This window comes from Atractosteus spatula, chromosome 7, assembly GCF_055471065.1.
Source record: "Atractosteus spatula isolate fAtrSpa1 chromosome 7, fAtrSpa1.hap1, whole genome shotgun sequence".
Classification (NCBI taxonomy): domain Eukaryota; kingdom Metazoa; phylum Chordata; class Actinopteri; order Semionotiformes; family Lepisosteidae; genus Atractosteus; species Atractosteus spatula.
Genome location: NC_142712.1, coordinates 9108831 through 9127816, shown reverse-complemented (window position 1 = coordinate 9127816; position 18986 = coordinate 9108831). Strand labels below are relative to the sequence as shown.

Here is an 18986-nt window from a genome sequence, read left to right as displayed (position 1 = left end):
GGCTAAGCACATATTTTGTCGTTATAATATTTGTTGTTGGTTGTGTACAAAATACTTAATCATACCTGTATTAAGTATATTAATATATACAGTACAGTAATCAACAATCCTTTCCATCGGCAGCTACCCGCTATGAAACTACATTTCCCAGCATGCATTTAGAAATCTGCGTGACTCCTTCCTTTCTTCCCGATTGGTTTAATTCACGAATCACAATAAACAGACTAGCCAATACACTGCGTATGAAACGGGAAGTAGTTCGATATCAGGAAACAGGGAAAAAGGCATGAATGTTAAAAGTGCAAAACGAATACTAGGTTTAGAAAGAATTGAAGTATCTCTTCGTTTAAATACATTTGTATATTGAAAACCTAGTTTTTTTCCCCCCCAATTTTCATGCGAAACCGAACGTAGCCGGTATCAGCTTTTATTTTGTTCTTTATCTGGTACATAACCTTTGGTACTGTAGTAGTTATTGATATTAAGTAATTTATTTCAGATGTTACCAATCAAATTCTTACATTTATGTATACGTAGGTCGTGCGTTTCTAATCATTTAGTATCTAATTGTAAATTTTACTGCCAGAAATCGTCTTCAAAAGTGAGAATATGTCAAGTACTTTCAAGTCAGGAATTTGGAAAAAATGTACAAATTCAGGTAAGAGTGTTTATGGCAGGTATTATTTAATAAATAGATATTTATCTACTATATTATAATAAACAAAAGAGGCTTTAAAACGAAGGTTATGACTACTTATAAACAAGATCAAAATGATTGCTTGTCATTATGTTGCGAGGTACCTTACCGTTCCCGCTGACGAGCGAAGATGCAAGATTCTTGTTTCCCAGATGATGAACAATATTAAAAGTCAATCAGATTTGTTGGGGAAAAAAATACAATTCTGTGATGTTGTGCTGTAAATGCTGTAGTGAGGCTTAAACAAGTGACAGAGTGTTCCAAATACTTTCCCATGGAATTACTATTTAAGAATCTTTTTCCACTTGGCCAGTTACTTTCTTGTTTTCCCTCTCTAGGGTTGGGTCCGTTCTGTCCGATCCCAGAAGGAAATTCTGTTTCTTCATGTCAACGATGGGAGCACACTGCAGAGTTTACAGGTTGTAGCCAGTGCAGAGCTGTATAACAGGTATGACTTGGTTGTTACTATTACTTTAAAATGAAATGTTACTTCTAAGAATACGAGAAAGGTTAGAAGCGAGAGGAAGCCCTCTTGAATCACCTTCACTGGTCATTACTAGCTGATTGATATGAGTACTTCACCCAGCTTTTTATTAAAAAGATCCCAAGAAATATTCTTCAAACAAGATGTGTAGTTTCTGCTGGACATCTACATCCCTTGTTATAGATGCCTAGAACCCTTTTACAGAACACAAGATACAGTACTGATATGATGCACTAAATACAGACTCTCTCACTTTCAATTTCACTAATAACTCCATACTGTGTGTATCTATATAAATGCTTAATGGTGATGTAATGATACATTTTAATGATTTTGCAGAAACATTTATGCAATTTACATAAAATAATCTCACTTTGTACCTTAAGGTGTAACAAGTTCACAGTCAGATATAGTCACAGTGCAATAAGTACAGTGATATAAACAAGTGTATAACAATATAATGATATAAACAAGTGTTGTAACATGCCCAAACAAGAACAAAGTACAAGTCAGGCTACAGTTGACTTAACAATTAAGAGTTAAGAAAACTTCTTAGGAACAGCATGATAGTGTGATCAAGAGAAATAGAAGTCATCGTAATGTCTTAGGAATTTAAAATAAGAACACAAAGATGAATATAATATATAGTACAATGGTGAAATGCAGGTATATTATTAAAAATCATATTTTTTATCAAACAAATGTGCAGACCAGTACTAGCTTAGAATTTGCATTTTGTTTGCACAGACAAAAAGGCAAATATTTGTGTGTTGTGTACAGAGTGTGGAGGGTGATGGCGCGTGAGCAGAATAAAGGATATTCCGTGCTTCATAAATGGTGATGGTCAAGACAGTGGTCTCAGCATTTCAACCAACACTATGATCAGCTTAGCTTTCTCAGTTTTGACCCCTTTATCATCTGAGAATTATGAGGCGTGAAAAGTAGTTACTGACGAGCGGCAAGAAAGTGGATTGCGGGTTATGCAGTCTTTCCCGTTTCATTATGGAAATGAAAACCCGCTCATCCATAATGTTTCCAAATGTTGGTGTTCCCAGCAATACTCTGCCTGGATAAACAGAGATACTGAATGCAGCCTTTTTTCTTCATAAATACAACACGTACAGCTCACTGCATCTGTTTTTTCCAAAATGTTTTTGTTCAGCTCAGGTCTTTCAGCCACATAACATCCATCACTAAGCTCTGTAAGGAAACAAAAAAGACTTCTTTTCTTGTCCACAGGAGAGCATTATTTTTCTCTTCCGGCCTCAGAACATTTTTACGTATTTGGGAACAACCATCCATCTTCTAACTGCTTTATCCAGTTCAGGGTCACAGGGGCACCAGAGTCATTCCTGTCCATTCCGTCCGTCAGATGGCACACAGCCACAAACATGCACACTGAGGGCCAATTTTCCCAGAACCCAGTTAACCTACCAGTATGTGCTTGAACTGTGGCAGGAAACCCCATGAACATGGAGAGAACAAACAAACTCCACACAGATAGCACCACTGGAGTTGAACCCAGGGCCTCAGTACCAAGCCACGGACTTGGTAACATATCAGTAGTGAAATTAATCTGAATTTGGTCCACTTTCTTCACACATACAGTAGATGTTCAATTTTCATTTATGGAGCAACATTTGTATCTACTTCATACTGCGTTGATCACTTTCAACCTTTAATAACATAGTTTTAAAAAAACATAATCTACAATTTTAATAGCATAATTACAAAATACTAAAGGCAAAGCTACATTTCAGCAAATCCTTTATATAAGTTGTCATTTTATCCACTGAGTAAAAATGTTCTTTGGACCCAACTAGGTTTCCCTGTGTTTCTGGGGACATCTGGGTTAGTCTTTTGCAGTGTTTTGCAGACAACTGGTTGAACCACTGTTTTGTGGAATTTATTGTAATTTGCTTTTACAAAATGATATATATATATTGTACAGTACTCAGATGAATTGCTGTATATCTTTATTTTTATCCTTTTGTTATATAAAGGTGTCTTACATTTGGAAGTGCAGTTAAAATCTCAGGAACCCTGGAAAAAAGCCCACATAAGAAACAGCTTGTTGAACTGCAGGCAGACAGCATCCAAGTGATCGGAGATTGTAACCCTGTGGTAAGTTGTGTGCCAAGCACTTCCACTGACTGATGGATTACAAACCTCCTCTGTTTTCAGTAACCTAACCACAGGTGGAACCTTAAGGTTTGAAAGTCTCACAATGAATGCCAGACAATCTGCGCACATATTACCTAGTTTTTAATGTTGTACTTTGGGTGTATTTGGGCAGATGAGTGTTACATCATTTTCCACACTCAAAAAAAAAACTTTTCTAGGGCATGTGGTGAATCCAGAAGCTGACTACAATCTTACTACATGCTGCTTCCCCCATAGACCTGCTCTTGGGCTGAATCCAGAGGGGATTTGGAAGACTGCAGCAAAGTGGTCCAATCAAAGCACAGGGCTTAAGAGAAGAACTGTTCTCCTGTGATCTCGCATAGCTTAAAGTATCAGTGGTTTCCCCTCTAAGCCCCCTGTGTCCATGAAGAAACTGCTTAGCAATTCACTGGATTGTAAGTTATGAGTTGCTCTCAGATTTTCTTAAAGAAAGACATTAAACAGCCTTGTTCTGAACTTTTTTTCTCCTGATATTGCCTTGGCTTCAATATAAACAAAGCATCTGTATTATAAAATGTCATCTGATAAAAAAAAGAGATGGCATTACATTTTTGTACATGAATTTACCATTTTTACACACACATTTTTTTGTCAGTATAGGTTCATTAAGGTTTAGTCAACCTCACAGTCTCCATCTCTCCACATACTGTTGCTGCAGCATATTTAATAAAGAAACCTTCCTGTGTTTGTTTTAAGCTTGAAAGAGATTTAGGGACTTTTCAAAATACTTTATTGGAATACGCACATATATTTGTCTTTAATGAGGTACATTCAGCTCACATAATAATCCATGCCTTTAAATAGAGCTGATCATCCCACAGCGCTTTACCTGCAGAAGGGAATCCACTTTATTCGAATAATTTAAATGTTTAGTTTAATTTAATCATAAATGAGCTCTGCGGAAGATATCAGGTGTGATAGAATGGTGCCTTCAGGTAAGAAACATGCAACCCCTTTCAGAGCGAGATGTAGGTGGTAAGTTAGGAGTATGTCACTGCAGTGGAGCCGTCACCTGGATGACATTTGGCAGCCATTATGCTAGCAGCCCCACTGCACAGCAGATCAGGTAGAGAAGTGAGAAGTGACTTAAGTGACTTGATTTAAGGGGCAGCTTAAGGGAAGATGGATTGGTGTGGGACCTGGGAGTGGACTTTGGTGAATGAAACGTTTTTGATGTTCCTGCTAATAGAGAATATAACTATAGAAAAATGATATATTTGCTAAAACATACAGTAACTATACACCACTGCCAAAGTGTGGAATACACTTCACCCTTTGAAGTGCCATTTTCTTTTAAAAATTACCAGTCACAGAGTCAGGTTATTACTTGTTTTCTTTTATTTTTTCATACGTACACTATTGATGTGATGTGATCTCGGATGCGTGTTCGAGAAAATCAATAAAGAGGAAGTTCAGAATAATACCTTACGTAAAAATGCGCTTTGATTTCAGGATTATCCATTTAAAATCAAGGAAAGGCATTCACTGGAGTACATCAGGCAGTTCCCACATCTACGCTGCCGGACAAAGACATTCGGTTCTCTGTTGAGAATACGAAGTGAAGCTAGTACAGCCATTCAGTCCTTCTTCAAGGTAAGAGCGCAGAGACTCCCATGCCCTTACCACTGCTCAGCCATGTCTTTGAGATCAATGCAAATACCTGTCTACATTATCCTGTTTCCATTTTGTATTGATTTGCTAGAACGTAGTACAAAACTGTGTTAGACATTGGTGAAAGTAAGCAGACTAATAATAATAATAATAATAATAATAATTGCTTACACTTATATAATGCCTTTCTGGACACTCCACTCAAAGCGCTTTACAAGTAATGGGGACTCCCCTCCACCACCACCACCAATGTGCAGCCCCACCTGGATGATGTGACGGCAGCCATAGTGCGCCTGAACGCTCACCACACATCAGCAATTAGTGGGGAGGAGAACAGAGTAATGAAGCCAATTCATAGATGGGGATTATTAGGAGGCCATGATTGGTAAGAACCAATGGGAAATTTGGCTGGGAACCCGGGGTTACACCCCTACTCTTTTCGAGAAACGCCCTGGGATTTTTAATGACCACAGAGAGTTAGGACCTCGGTTTTAGTGTCCCCGTCACTATACTGGGGCATTAGGACCCACATAGACTGCAGGGTGAGAGCCTCCTGCTGGCCCCACTAACACCTCTTCCAGCAGCAACCTTAGTTTCAGTTCAGTGGGTTTCCAGTTGTGAGTTTCAGGATGATATGTCTGCTGGCTAAAGCAAATATATGCATTTAGAATCAAGCGTCAAAATTCAAATAAACAGATGTTTACAGTATTTGGTACTTAAATTAGTAGATGCAAAAGATTGCTATAATTTCAAAACAATAACACTCATTCAATAATAGTTAAAATAAAAAAATACACTAAAGGTCACACTTTTACATTATAGTTAAGCATTTCATAATAAAGTTAAAGTGCTACACAATTACATTTTTTGAAGAGAATTTTGAAGAGAGTGTAATTTTAATTTAAGATACAGGGTTTACAATTTTTTTTTGGTTGTCTTGACAACAGTCAAGAAGTTTCCACATGTATTTTGCCTCATACTGTTGTTTCAAATTTTCAAATTGAAACTCTCAGGACAGTTTTTATTCATAAAACAGTACTACTTTGTAACCACAAGGAGGCAATGGATTTCACTGTGGCTAGATTATGCCAGTGTCAGTCCCAATAACACAGTCTTTTAGAAATGTATATATTATGTTTAAACTGAAGTATTACACAGTAATGTATTTGCTTAAATGTATTCTTTCAGGTACACTCCCTGATAGAAAGCACAAGATCCAGGATCTTTGGGAAAAAAATAAAGAGGAAATCTAAAATCTAATCATCAGTTTTTTATTTTTCTATTTTAGGATAATGGTTTTGTGCAAATTCATACACCTGTGATCACCTCAAACGACTGTGAGGGTGCTGGTGAACTTTTCCAGATTGAAGTAAGTGCAGATCCCAAATTATTAACTTAAATGTTCTCTTAGAGAACTTTCACATTTTGAAGGTGAAAAGACAGAATAGAGAAGAAAATCCTCTATAGAGCTGTGAAAGTATAATATCTAAAGGGAGCATTTTTATTTTGATGAAATATGGGTATATACTGTAAATAATAATTGGACCTATTTTATATACAGACGTTTTAAACCTCTTAGCCATCTATTCAAACAACGGAAATGCTTAGTTTAATTCAGTCATAAATTAACTCTGCAGCAGATATCTGGTGTGATAGAAAGGGGCAGAACTTTGCCTTCAAGTCAGGAACATGCAACCCCTTTTAGAGCGAGATGTAGGTGGTACAGTAAGTGCATGGAGTATGTCAGTTTCCTTTTCCAAAGCAACTGCTTTTCCATAAACACTAGGGTCTGTAAGTTGAGCGTGTTAGTACATTATTTGTGACATCTTGCCTTGCAGATTTAGAAAATGGCTTGGGGCTGAATGAAGATATCTGCTTAACTGGTGATGTGGAAGTACCTTAGGAGAATTATGTAACATGATTAAAGTTTCAAAGGGAGTTTATAGGCTTGAAAATTCAAAGAAAAAACTTTTAGCATGCATTTCTTAAAGTAAAACTGCTGCATTCTTCTTCTAATTTTGTAAGTTTTGTTTATTTTTAATATTATTTCAAAATTATGTGTAAAAACAAGTAATGGCCTTCATTTTTGTTCATACCCTTGTTGAGGAAGGAACAGTAAACATTAAATAATGGAAATCTTTACAGATAGGATAATGTTTCTATCCTAGAAATTCTAAACATGTTAAACAGTCATCTTAAACGCATTGCGCAGAGCAAAGTCAAACTTTTCATAATTAATTTGAGTCCAAAAAACACAAAGAGATTTGTTCATTCACTCTCCTTTGGAATTATGATTACATAGTAACATTATAAGAATTTTCAGAAGGTGAAAAAATAATCCTATCTGTCACACATTTTGCTGAATGAAGTATTGTGTTCCTGTTTCTTCGGGAGTATGCACAAATCTGGAGGGCGCTCTATCAATGACTATAATAAGAAAATGAAGTAAGTAAGTAGTACTTAACATGGGCAGCTAGCATTTAAACTGATTTCAGGCATATCTGGCCACAGTGTCAGAATACTTGCCACCACAAAGGATCAAATAATAATATTTTATTTTATAATAATAAATAAATCCTTTGGAATGATGAACTTTCCAAGTCTGTACTACTGTAGGTCCTTGATTTTTAGATTCTCCTTTTCAGAGAGACTATTGCAGAGTTAATGTCCGACTGAAGATGGATGGCTTCTGTACTATTTCCTTGTCCTTAGCCTGCAGGCAGAGAGCAGGGCCCCAGCGAAGATGAACCCCACTTCTTCTCTGTTCCTGCTTTTCTGACGGTTTCGGGGCAGCTTCATCTAGAGGTCATGACAGGGTGAGGAATGCAGTTTTCTTTGGTTTGTTTGTCTTCCTTTCATCTGGATTTCCAGGGATCCTGTGCTTCCTGGTATTTTGAAATTCTTTTAGCTAAAAACCCCTTCCTTTGAGAACTGTCATTTTTTGCTAAGTCAGAATCATCTGTTTTAATAATTCAGGGTAAAATCTACATTCATCTGTGAGGCTAATGCCCTGGCTTTTTACAGGGAATGGCTGGAGGAGATTCTCACGTCAATCTGCAAATACACTGGTCTGAATGGCCTTCTCTCATTTGTAGCATTCAGTATTTATCTGATATTATTTAGTTTTATTAGGCAGTTTCTAGGTGAGTACTAGTAATTAGTAATGAGAAAACTGGATGGCTTGTGTTATTATTTATTTATATTAGTGTTTTTAGTCATCCAAGAATGGAAGCCTATAGATCCTGAAACAATCGCATCTGCATTCCAAAAAATGTTCAAAATCTTCACCTTTGAAACTGTTGCCCAGTTAAATTGAAACATGGACAGTTTAACCACCCATAACTGCTTCAAATATGCACCTCACAGGTTGCTACGATTATTTTGCAGCCTGTATCGCGAACTATTCCTGTTAAAAAAACGTTTGGTTTTTTCACACTTTGCACATTCTCGTTCTAGTGACAGTCCTTTTAAACATGGCAAAATACGGTGCCCGCATGATCCAGGAAGACCACCTGACTGCCATTTAGTTTTTCACTCTCAAACAGACCCTCCGGTCAATAAACTTTATATATTAATTATATATATGAATTTATATATATTAACCATATAATTTATATATTAATTATACGATTTAAGTTTTCAAAAGCTGTGGTCTTGCATAACAAAATGGCTGGATCTAATCGGATCGAAGTGTAAACTGCAGACTGCAACTGTCCAAACTTGATAGGTGTCATTGCGAGGAACGTACAGTGAAATGTAGATGGGTACTATTTTTTACCTTTCCATGGGTCGTTTCTGCCCTTTTGTGGTTGTTTTTTAAATTGAAACATTGTGGTCTTTCCAACAGCGGAAGACATTTCTTCCCTGGTCAACATTTTTGAAAGACGTATCTTTTCTTTTTTACACTTACAAAGAAACCCTTCCATATAGGTGCTTCATGATTTTAATTATTACCTTTTCTTAATCTGGCTAATATGAGTGTAGTTAATGCAGTGACTCGGTTAGAAAACACTACACTACTGAAGTTTGTTTTTGTGAGGGTTAAGATAGTGTCCTTGGAGTTAAGTATGTTTCTCAGAAATCTCACAATCATTTCTGTTATGAGTCCAACACCAGTTTCTTTAGAAGTGCAAGTGAATTAGATGTCAGTGATTGTTACTGAAAACACAAGTAATTCTTATGCACTGTGCTTTATAGCTATATCTAAATCTATTCTATAGAAACTTAGCTACCGCATTGCTTTACAAGAGTATTTATATAACAGTGCCTTTTGTTGGTGTATATGGTTTTCAGCCATGTTATGGAACCTGATATCCTGTCTTATTTCACAAAAGACTGAATGAGTTACTCAGAGCTACTAACAACCAGGTGATCTTAAAGGGCCAAATGGCCTCCTCTTGTCTGCAACCTTTCTTATGTTCATATTTATGAAACCACAGTAAATCATTTGTAATCATTTTTTCTTTATTATTAACATCTCCATAGCAACCAAACTGCCACTTGGTCTTTCTGTAGTATTTCATTATAGTGGAACAAGCCTCAACATGATATCATAAATTAGCAGTAATATATCAGATGATTTTCAGATGTAACACCAAGATTTAAAATCAATCTTTTAGGGCATTCCCCCTTAAACAGGTAGGAAAGAAAAAACAGAACAATAAATTGTGTGCCTATGAAGTTTATTGAATAAAGAATTGATAAAACAGAGTCAGAAAATGATGTCACCTTAGTCTTGCAAAATCAGTTTAAAAAATTCAAATGAAAAATCAACGTGTGCCTCATCTTAAATTAAATTATGTGTTGAATGGGAAAATCAGAGAGTAACCAGACTAATTAATATACTATCAACAGATTTAAAACAAGAAAGATGTTTCTGTGCGGTAATTGGTTATCTTCATTCCAGATTATGCACACAGACCTTAGTAAATGACATTTGTTTGAGGAAAAATACTGTCATTCTAAAACTGAACATGTCTTTTGATCTTGTTATGATTTTGTGTATGTTTTTAAGGGCATTTCCCTGTGTCTACACATTTGGTCCCACCTTTCGAGCAGAGAACTCTCAGAGCAGAAGACATCTAGCAGAGTTTTACATGGTGGAGGCTGAGATTACCTTTACACACAGTCTGGAAGATATAACAATGGTAATGAAAAAAGTGTTTTCATGGCAAAGAAATATTGAGGAAGCATGATTTTCTTCCAAGATAGTTTTTAGTTCACTTTAATTGGATCCTCTGCTTAAAAGCATCCTCTGCTTGTTTAGTGAATGTTTAAGTATAGACAATGTTGAGGTTTTGATTCACTATGAAAAATGCCCCAAAACTATATTATTGAAGGGGTCTAATAACAGGTATTTGCTTCAGATCTGAAGCTATATACTGTATTTGTAGATCCATTGTGCATTATTTTACTTCTTCTAGGAATCTCAAGAATGGTGTCTCTAAGAATTGTAAGTCATTTTCTCTGCGAATAATCTAATTAGCCTGTTACTGCATCTCAAGAGAAACCATGCAAACATCCTTAAAGTATCCTGAAAGAGAAGTGTGTTTTGAGGTTTCTTGAACGGCTGCCTTTTTGGTCAGCTGCTTGTTCATTTATTCTTGTTTTTGCCTTTGTTTTTACATTATATTACCACTGAGGTTTCTGTTGACATCCTCTGAACACAAATAAAGAAAATTGTAAAATATTCCGTTAACAAAATGAAGAAGATGTTTCTAAAAACAGGATATACTACTTTTGTATCTATTGGCTCTTCTTTTCAACGAAGGAAATTTGTTTCTGGCTTGCCTGAGCCCCGGTCTAAGCTGACCTAATTACATGTAGCCTTGCCTGCCGTGTGAAACTGTTGCCACTGGTACAAAATAGCAGTTATCATCTGGAGGTTTTCCCTTCCATCACATCTGTATTCTATCCTACTGAAAGTCTTGCTAAGGATCATAACATCCACTCATATTTATATTGAACAGCAGTGTGTGGTGGTAAGAGCCCTGAACCTGTAACTTCAAGAGTTGATGGAGCTATATGCGAGCAGCAAGTGGTTAAGTATAGCAGTGTACGAGATTTTGAGTTAAGGGCTTGGAAGTGAGCTTGGAAAGAACTAGGCTTTTGTCTTCAGGTTTTCCATGGCTCTTGTTCAGCACTGTAAATAAAAGCAGTGTTTTTGAACTCTGCTTCTGTTTCCTCAGGCTTCGCATACTTAAAAGCACCCTGACACAACAACACCCCACGCAGTGTCAAAATGTGTATCAAACATTGTTTCTCCACAATGCGCGGTTTTCACATTATAGTTGTCTTTGAGTAGGCAGCTAACTTTCTAAACACTTGGCATTGGGCTAGCTCCTGCACTGGTTTATAACACAAATATTTGGAAAAACACATCATTATTTTCCTTATACAAATTCTAGTTCAATATACATATATTAATATAAATGTCTGTTTTTTCACACAAGTAAGATGTGCTGTTTCCCATCTTAGGTTATGGAAGATCTCTTCAAAACAGCTACAGAATGCATTCTTTCCAGGTGTTCAGAAGACATAGAGCTGTATCACAAGTATGTTGCACCAGGACACATGGTAAGGGAATTTAAAGCCCACCTTACTATATCACTCACGCTTATTTTGTCTTATAACTTTGGTTTTTTTGGCACTCAGGACAGATTGAATCACATGCTGAAGAACAAATTTAAGGTGTAAGTACTTAATCCCAAACCTTCCGGTTTAAAGAGTCGTGTTTTCTTCTATTTGTCCTGTAGGTAAAATATATTTTCCTTGTCGTTTAGTATTTCCTACACGGAAGCAGTAGACATTCTGAAACACAGTCAGCAGAATTTTGCCTTCAAACCAGAGGCAAGTACTTCTGATAAGTAACCTGTTCACAGTTTCCATTTGTTTTTTATAAAAGCTGATACACAGCTAGCCATGATTACAGTACTGTACCTCAGATATGGTGAATATGTTTCTATATTAATGTCATACTAGAGTTGCCTGGGATGGGTAATTCTAGTCCACAGGAGGCCTGTGTGTCTTCTAGTTTGCATTCCACTTCTGATTCCAATTACTTGATTGATTCAGTAATTTGAATAAAAAAGTTAAATTGCCTAAGTTTGTAGGCATTGATCAGTTGCTACTTAAAAAGTACCTGCAAAGACTGTGAGACTCTGACCACTGAGACCTGGAGTTGCCCATTCCTGATGAATAATAAGTAATTTGAGGATATGAAAATAAGTATTTTTTTAGAGATAGTTTGATTGCTTTTTAAATGTATAGATTAAATGTCAGAGATATTGATTTTATTCATATAGACAAATGTGAGATGTTGAGACTTTCTAATGAAGTACTTCAATGACATGAGATGTGGTATGATTTATGTTTCAATCTTGTACTACATTACGAACACAAATGACTTAGTACAGGAAGTTAAATGACATTTGTGTCATGATTCGTCATTGGAAGCTGTCCTGCTCTCTTTCGTTCACACACCTTTAATAATTACTGACATATTATGGCAGGAATGATACAGAGCTCTTAAAATCCGTTTCCAAAAAAGAAATAGGTGTTTTGCTTGTTTTGATATAGCACATTTTGAAACTACGGAAGGCAGATGGCATTTCTTCATACTGTACTACTAAACTAAAAAGTGAATGTTAGTTCTTTGAAACTCTCAAAGGTTACATGATAGATTTGAAACCTATCTAGCAGTTTGATGGTTCATATTCGTGATTCTTGTGTCATTGAAAGGATGTTTTTTAATTCATGTCTGTGTCGTGGTTTTTAGTGGGGCTGTGATCTTCAGACAGAACATGAAAAATACTTGGTACAGCACTGTGGTAACATCCCACTGTTCGTCATTAACTATCCCTATAACCTGAAGCCTTTCTATGCAAGGGACAATGAGGACAAGCCACAGCACACAGTACGTTTCAGTTGTATTGGTCATAGGATGTGTTACAACCACAATATTGAGAGTGAACAAAAAGAAATGAAAATGTATTTCGACAAATAACTGTCAGTCAAAAAGGAAAAACCCTGTAGTGGAAAATAGACATTTCAGATGTACTGTTTTTGTCTAATATCTGATATTGATTAGTTTCTTAGACATTTTTAAACATTTCTCATGACCATATTTGATTGCCTGAATATAACTTTAAGGAATGTGTTTTACAGTACATGCAAGTTTGTAAACTCTGTGATTTTGAAATTATCCTGTATTTTTTACTTCACTTTCTCTCAACTGGAGATGTAAGATATAATAATAAACATCTTATACTCTTGTGATTTTTGCAATTACCAAAATTCAAAAGAGCTAGATGAACTAAATGGCCCCCTCTCATTAGTAAACATTCTTTTCTTTTTTAGGATTAAAAGGGGCATTTAACTTGACATACAGTTCCTCGATAAATCAGAATATTTGCTCTGCGTGACTCCACCCTTTTTGAAAACTCTACCCAGTCCAGATGCATGATGTACAGTACATTAAGCCTTGATTGTACAGTGATCCCAGAGGAACCACACTCACAGGAAGGGATGCTGTGTATTTTATTTGTGTTTCCCAGGCTGCTGCTGTGGATCTCTTGGTGCCTGGAATAGGAGAGCTGTGTGGAGGGTCTCTGAGAGAAGAGCGCCTGGAGCTGCTGAAGTCCCGCCTGGAGAAGTAAGAATGCACAAACACCACCTGTCCTTTCCCATCTGTCACACTTCAGAATTGAGCAGAAGAATCAAAAAGTTACTATACCAGGCCTGTACTGTGCACCCTTTCCAAGTTAATTTGAGATTTTTTAAAGGGTACATCCATTCCAGGAGGTCGTTGACCTTGGCTTCCAATTTGGGGAGGGGGTGTATTAGGTTAAACAAGCACAAATTCTGTTTTTGTTCTTTAAAAATAGCCTAGAGCATGAGAGGCGAAGGGCTTTGTCATAAAACGTGAGCTTATGATATTCTACAATTCTCAACCCTCTTCCATTGCTACCTCCATCTTAATGTTCCTTGCAGGCATGTACAGTATAATATAGCAAGCAACACTATATAATGACAGTAGTAATTAATATCCAGGGATATAGGCAATTCTGGGAATGTAGATCCTTTTTAATACTGCAGTGCACATATACAAAATTATGACATTTTTGACATCAATTAATTACCTTTTTTTAAAACAGCTGTAGTCATAGTGCCCATGACAGTCTCATCTTATTTTCAGACACTGTTTCCCACTGCGTACAGACTCAGTGAGGGAGCCTTGCATGCACATGGCTTATTTACATGTTCAATAGAGCAGAGCAGCGATCACTGCAGTATATTTAAAAATCTTTTTGTTTTTGGTTAACAAAGCAATGCATTGTTCTCATGGGCTTTTCACTTTCGGTACTTTATAAAATGCCGTAGTGTGTTCCGTCCAAATGTATATTCTTCACCTCTTTCATGTACTTACTACAGTATTTCAAGGACAAAAAAAAAACCCTGAACCACAGGGTTTGAAAATATTTTCAGGATTGTATTACTCGTTAAAATAGTGACACTTGTTTCTGAAAAATGTGAACAGAAGTCATTCATTGTGTATTGTTTCTGCATTACTCTACTATACCTTAAAGCTATATTGGCTTTTGTTGTGTTTTCCTAGGACAGGACTGAAGGATACATACCAATGGTAAGGCCACCCTTATTATTTGAAACAGCTGCATTTTAGTACAAATTGATATATAATCCTGTATGTTTTATTTCTTGAAAGGTAACGAGTATAAATTGGTTAACAAGTCTTGTTTACGCTGCTGTATTTTTCTCAGGTATTTGGAGTTGAGACAGTTTGGTTCAGTCCCTCACGGTGGATTCGGCATGGGATTTGAACGCTATCTGCAGTGTATCCTGGGAGTTGACAATATTAAGGATGTTATCCCATTTCCACGATTTTCTCATTCCTGTGTACTTTGAACATAAAACGTACAGTATTTGAGCTAATGTGTGCAAATGTACATGAATTGGGTCCATTGCCTTTGCCTGTCTTTTTAAAAATAAATTAGCTCTGTATTATAGCAAGTGCATTCACCCCAAGATTTTGTTGATGAAAATTTCCTTTTAGCTCCTAACAGTTTGTGTCACTGTATGCTGAAGGTGAAAACCTTTGATCAGAGAGCTTATGGTATCTGGTTACAAAATAGTTGTGAGAAACATTCTCCAGCTCTGTAATTAGACCTAATTACACTAGAGAGATTTGAAAGAGATCACAGGTAATCAGATTTCTAAGTAAGTAAAATTATTTTGGCTTTCTTGCATTGCTGATTCCCAACAAATCAGGTTTAACATTCTCTAACAAAAAAATCAGTACACACTTGAAGCCGATTACTTGGATGGTTGTCCAACCAGTGTTTTTTTCTTTAAGCAGTGTATCACAAAAGAGTATTTAACATAATTAGAGACTTTAGTCTAAAACTTTAAAATTGAATGCAAATTCCTTGTTTTTTAGGGGAAGTGTGAACGAAAGATGTAGTAATGTTTGTTTCAAGCTTACTCAACTTGCTCAAAAAACAATTGACATTTGCTGTCTAAGGTATATTCTACCAGAAAATCACAGTGGGTAATCCAGAATCAATGCAGCCCCATCTACAGTCTTTTCAAGAGGGATTCAAGTATTAGTTTATTACTGTTTCCAAGACCAATATTTTGGTGAGCAGCAGCCAACAAGTTAGTTACCATGCCAGTGCATTGCTGCTGTACTTTTTTTTTACACTAGATGGCCTGCTTCTGCATTAATTCTTTTTTCTTTCTGTGATCCGTGTGTGCTTCTCCTGTGTACTGTATCACTGCTTATGTGCTTAGTACAGGCAATTAGGCAATTACTCTGACTTGATTTGATTATAATATCCCTGCGGATGGTACCTCCCAACAAGATGGTCTAATTTCATTTCTGTTTACTTCAATATGCTTTCCATCTAATTTACTTATTTTCTTATTATTACTGCAATTGTTTTGCTGACTTAACCTAGTAAACAGCCTTATGTAGTGTTTCAGTCACAATCAATGTGTGTCAAATTATAAATCTTAACCTAGCATATTGAACAATCTCTGGAGATCTAAGTGTTGCCCTTTTGCATTTTTCTCCGGGCTGTTTACTGTGTACTGTTGTCTAAGACAATCCTGACCAACTATTTACATTAGGTATATTAAAAATCAGGTATTGCCCAACAACAAAGGAGGGCACACCTGAGATTAAGGTGAAAGAACTTGCGCACAAACAGCATGTGACCTCCACATATTTAACAGTAACAGATAAAATATAGTACAAAGAGAGACCTTCCTGTTCCTCCTGTCATATTTGCTTCCTACACAACAAAAAATATATAAATTCTAAAAAGAGCAGGATGCAAAGATGTGATTCTATTAATAACCATAGTTAGTAATAGACAATGTGTGGATATAACTCTTAGATTAAAATTACTTTTACACATTTTCTTCCATATAGAAGCAGTTTCCATGTCTTTCTGTGAGGGAGGACTCTGTTGTTGAACTCCCCCAGTATGTTTGAAGGTGAACCATGTTACAGATGTGGATCTTTAAGGAAGTAGCTACTGTCCTTAAGGGTACAGTGATCAATCTACAGCAAAAGACCACTGGGCGTTACTGCTTTGCGATATGGACATACAGTTCCTTCATTTCACAATGATTTAAGATCCTTATTCAAATAGGCCAATAAGAGAGATGCAGTTTCTTAAAGACCAGATCCTGACCAGCCTTCTCACTACTTAACATTGCTGAATTCCGTTTTGATATCTCACTTTAGATATAAACCTCTGCAGTTTCTCTGCTGTGAGGTTCTGACTGTAGGCTGACTCCCACTCAGCAAGGGAGTGACCCTGGATTGAACTTTCTCCCGTCTCTTTCTGTGATTCTACTAACTTTTTCCAGTATCTAATTACCGTTTTTCCTATGAAGTTTTTTTTTCCCTTTGTGTTCGCTATGTTGTATCATGAATTGTGTTATACATCCCTATTGCACATAACTATCATGGTATTAAAAAATCACAACACAGCAAAACGAAAAATCCCAAAAAACGTTCAAGTGCAAATCAATAATATATTACATGAATCGAATGCTTATATTGTGAGCTTTAAATACCATACTGTACCTTCCACAGTGTGTTCTGTCTTAATCTGTTTTGCTGGTCTTCCCTTTAAGCCCATCCTATTCAGTGCTGTAGGCGTGGTGAGTACTGGAAACAAACAGCAGACTCTTTACTTCCTACAAAACGATAGCTGGTGTTTGCCAGCTATCGGACAGGGTTAACTGCTGTCAGTGTGCAACTGGCTTGCGCTTCGCACTGAAGGGATATACTGTACTACGCGTTCTATAACCGAGAAGGAGCATTGTCCATTGTTCGCTGTCCTGCAGAGTTGGTGGTTTGTTAAATGGGGAAGCAGATTGCACCAAAGCGTGTGTGATATTGATAGCACTGCATTCTCCATGCCAGCATGAAGTAAGCAGGACCAGAGATTGAAGGGGTACAAGTCTCTTGCGCTGAATGCTGTAACTGGAACCAAGCGCAAACTTCAACATTCTCATCAGGATGAGTGGAGGAGAAATTATCTGTCAAGGCTGGTTGCGAAAGTCACCACCGGAGAAAAAATTAAGAAGATATGTGAGTAATTAATGCATACGTCTTTGTGTGCCTCTGTAATTAATGCATACTGTATGTTATCCGAATATATGCACGTTAGTATCCTTTATAGAGCTAATAAAATAGTTGTAAAAAGGCTAAAAATGTAAAGTGAGCTTTGATCTCCTACTCGTTAAATAGTTTGAAGATTAATGGGCATGAGCTTTATCGAGAAGAATATGCAACGTTTTAGTGATTAAACATTTTATTGAGTACATCAAGGTTTTGGAGTTAAGGCGCCGGCAGGTGTTTCTCTATCAGCAGTGCTGGCAAGTTGCGTGTGTTTTGTTTATTCCCTTTCCAGCTTTGTTTGCGCCGCTTGTTCAGAGGCAGCAGAATGAGACATTGTCTCCACTTGTGTTGGTTGCTGTTCCCTGGGTTTGCCCCGATGTTGGTCGGTGGAAACCTCATACCGAAAGTTTGTTTCTGGCTTTTTACTGCTTTGTTACACTTCTAACAGTAAAACAATCATAAAAAGAACAACCACCGAAACCCCAGAACCAAGGTACAGCAGCAACTGAACTCAAGCTAATGGGGTCATGAAGATCGGCAAATTCTATCGAAACTCTTAAGCCCCGGGTTTTACTGTTTTACAAGCTCACTGGGGTTTATTGTTGTCCGCATTGCAATTATCTTATTGAAAGCAACCCAACTAACGACATTGCGAACCTTTGTATACACGTATTCTTTAACAAGTGTTTTGTATTTTGACAGCAAAAGACGAATCCCGCGATTTACAATTTGTAATATCCCTAATGGAACGAAGGTGCTGGCACTGTGTACAAATCGTCAGCAAAATAATTATTGAATTTTCGCAAGCTAGAGGCAATCAATTAGTCGCAAAAACCCCATATGGTTCCTTTTACAACCTTTTATGGTCGTATTTACAGCAAGAAAATACTTGTTGTCTGTCATAGATAAGCTCCCTGTTTCAAAGTTATGTAAATACTGATGTTGTGACAGGGTACAGTTTTACATTTTATGTTGCTTCCAATTTAAGTCCCCTCTCCCACAAACAAAAAATCCTGAGGTCTGCTGTAGGTAAAGGAAAGTGAGCATGATTTAATTGTTTAGGATTGTATTATTTTGAATATCACCATCTGCAGCTTGTTAAAAGTGAAGTGGTAAATTCTTCATTGGGAGTGGGGGGGGATTAAAGATTCTATGTGGTCATTACTCCTTTAATTTGTGCTTCAAAATTGCTCTGGATTTTCATAGCAAAAACTGGACTCTTTGGTAATATCCTTTTACACTTATTCCATAATGCAGAAATGGCAAGTACTGTACTTTGATACTGGCAAAAAAAAAAGACTTTCTTCTTCTATTGGCAGACTGGGCTGTGGTTACATTATAGTCCCCTATTAAAC

General features: G+C 36.7%; 2 protein-coding genes across 2 annotated transcripts in view; both read left to right on the top strand.

Moving 5' to 3' along the window:
- The first annotated feature begins 249 nt into the window (after positions 1 to 249).
- nars2 (asparaginyl-tRNA synthetase 2, mitochondrial) lies at positions 250 to 14998 on the top strand. The gene is made up of 14 exons (XM_088921704.1): positions 250 to 658; positions 1036 to 1145; positions 3185 to 3305; positions 4818 to 4958; positions 6265 to 6345; positions 7689 to 7792; positions 9991 to 10123; positions 11454 to 11552; positions 11631 to 11668; positions 11759 to 11825; positions 12754 to 12891; positions 13532 to 13629; positions 14593 to 14619; positions 14756 to 14998. The coding sequence occupies exons 1-14, from the start codon at positions 500 to 502 to the stop codon at positions 14898 to 14900; spliced, it is 1461 nt and encodes a 486-aa protein (XP_088777830.1). The 5' UTR covers positions 250 to 499; the 3' UTR covers positions 14901 to 14998.
- A 2280-nt stretch (positions 14999 to 17278) lies between these two features.
- The window catches only part of gab2 (GRB2-associated binding protein 2), a 63977-nt gene continuing 62269 nt past the window's right edge, over positions 17279 to 18986 (top strand). The window contains exon 1 of the mRNA XM_088921703.1: positions 17279 to 17601. Coding sequence (XP_088777829.1) covers positions 17530 to 17601 — 72 coding nt within the window. The 5' untranslated portion in view covers positions 17279 to 17529. The remainder of the gene's footprint in view (positions 17602 to 18986) is intronic.

What these genes read in the sequence shown, in the direction of transcription:
- nars2 (XM_088921704.1), top strand. Translation starts at nt 500, where the DNA reads ATGTTACCAATCAAATTCTTACATTTATGTATACGTAGGTCGTGCGTT. An exon ending in GAAAAAATGTACAAATTCAG is followed by an intron (nt 659 to 1,035) that starts GTAAGAGTGTTT and finishes TTCCCTCTCTAG; the next exon opens with GGTTGGGTCCGTTCTGTCCG. An exon ending in CCATTCAGTCCTTCTTCAAG is followed by an intron (nt 4,959 to 6,264) that starts GTAAGAGCGCAG and finishes TTTCTATTTTAG; the next exon opens with GATAATGGTTTTGTGCAAAT.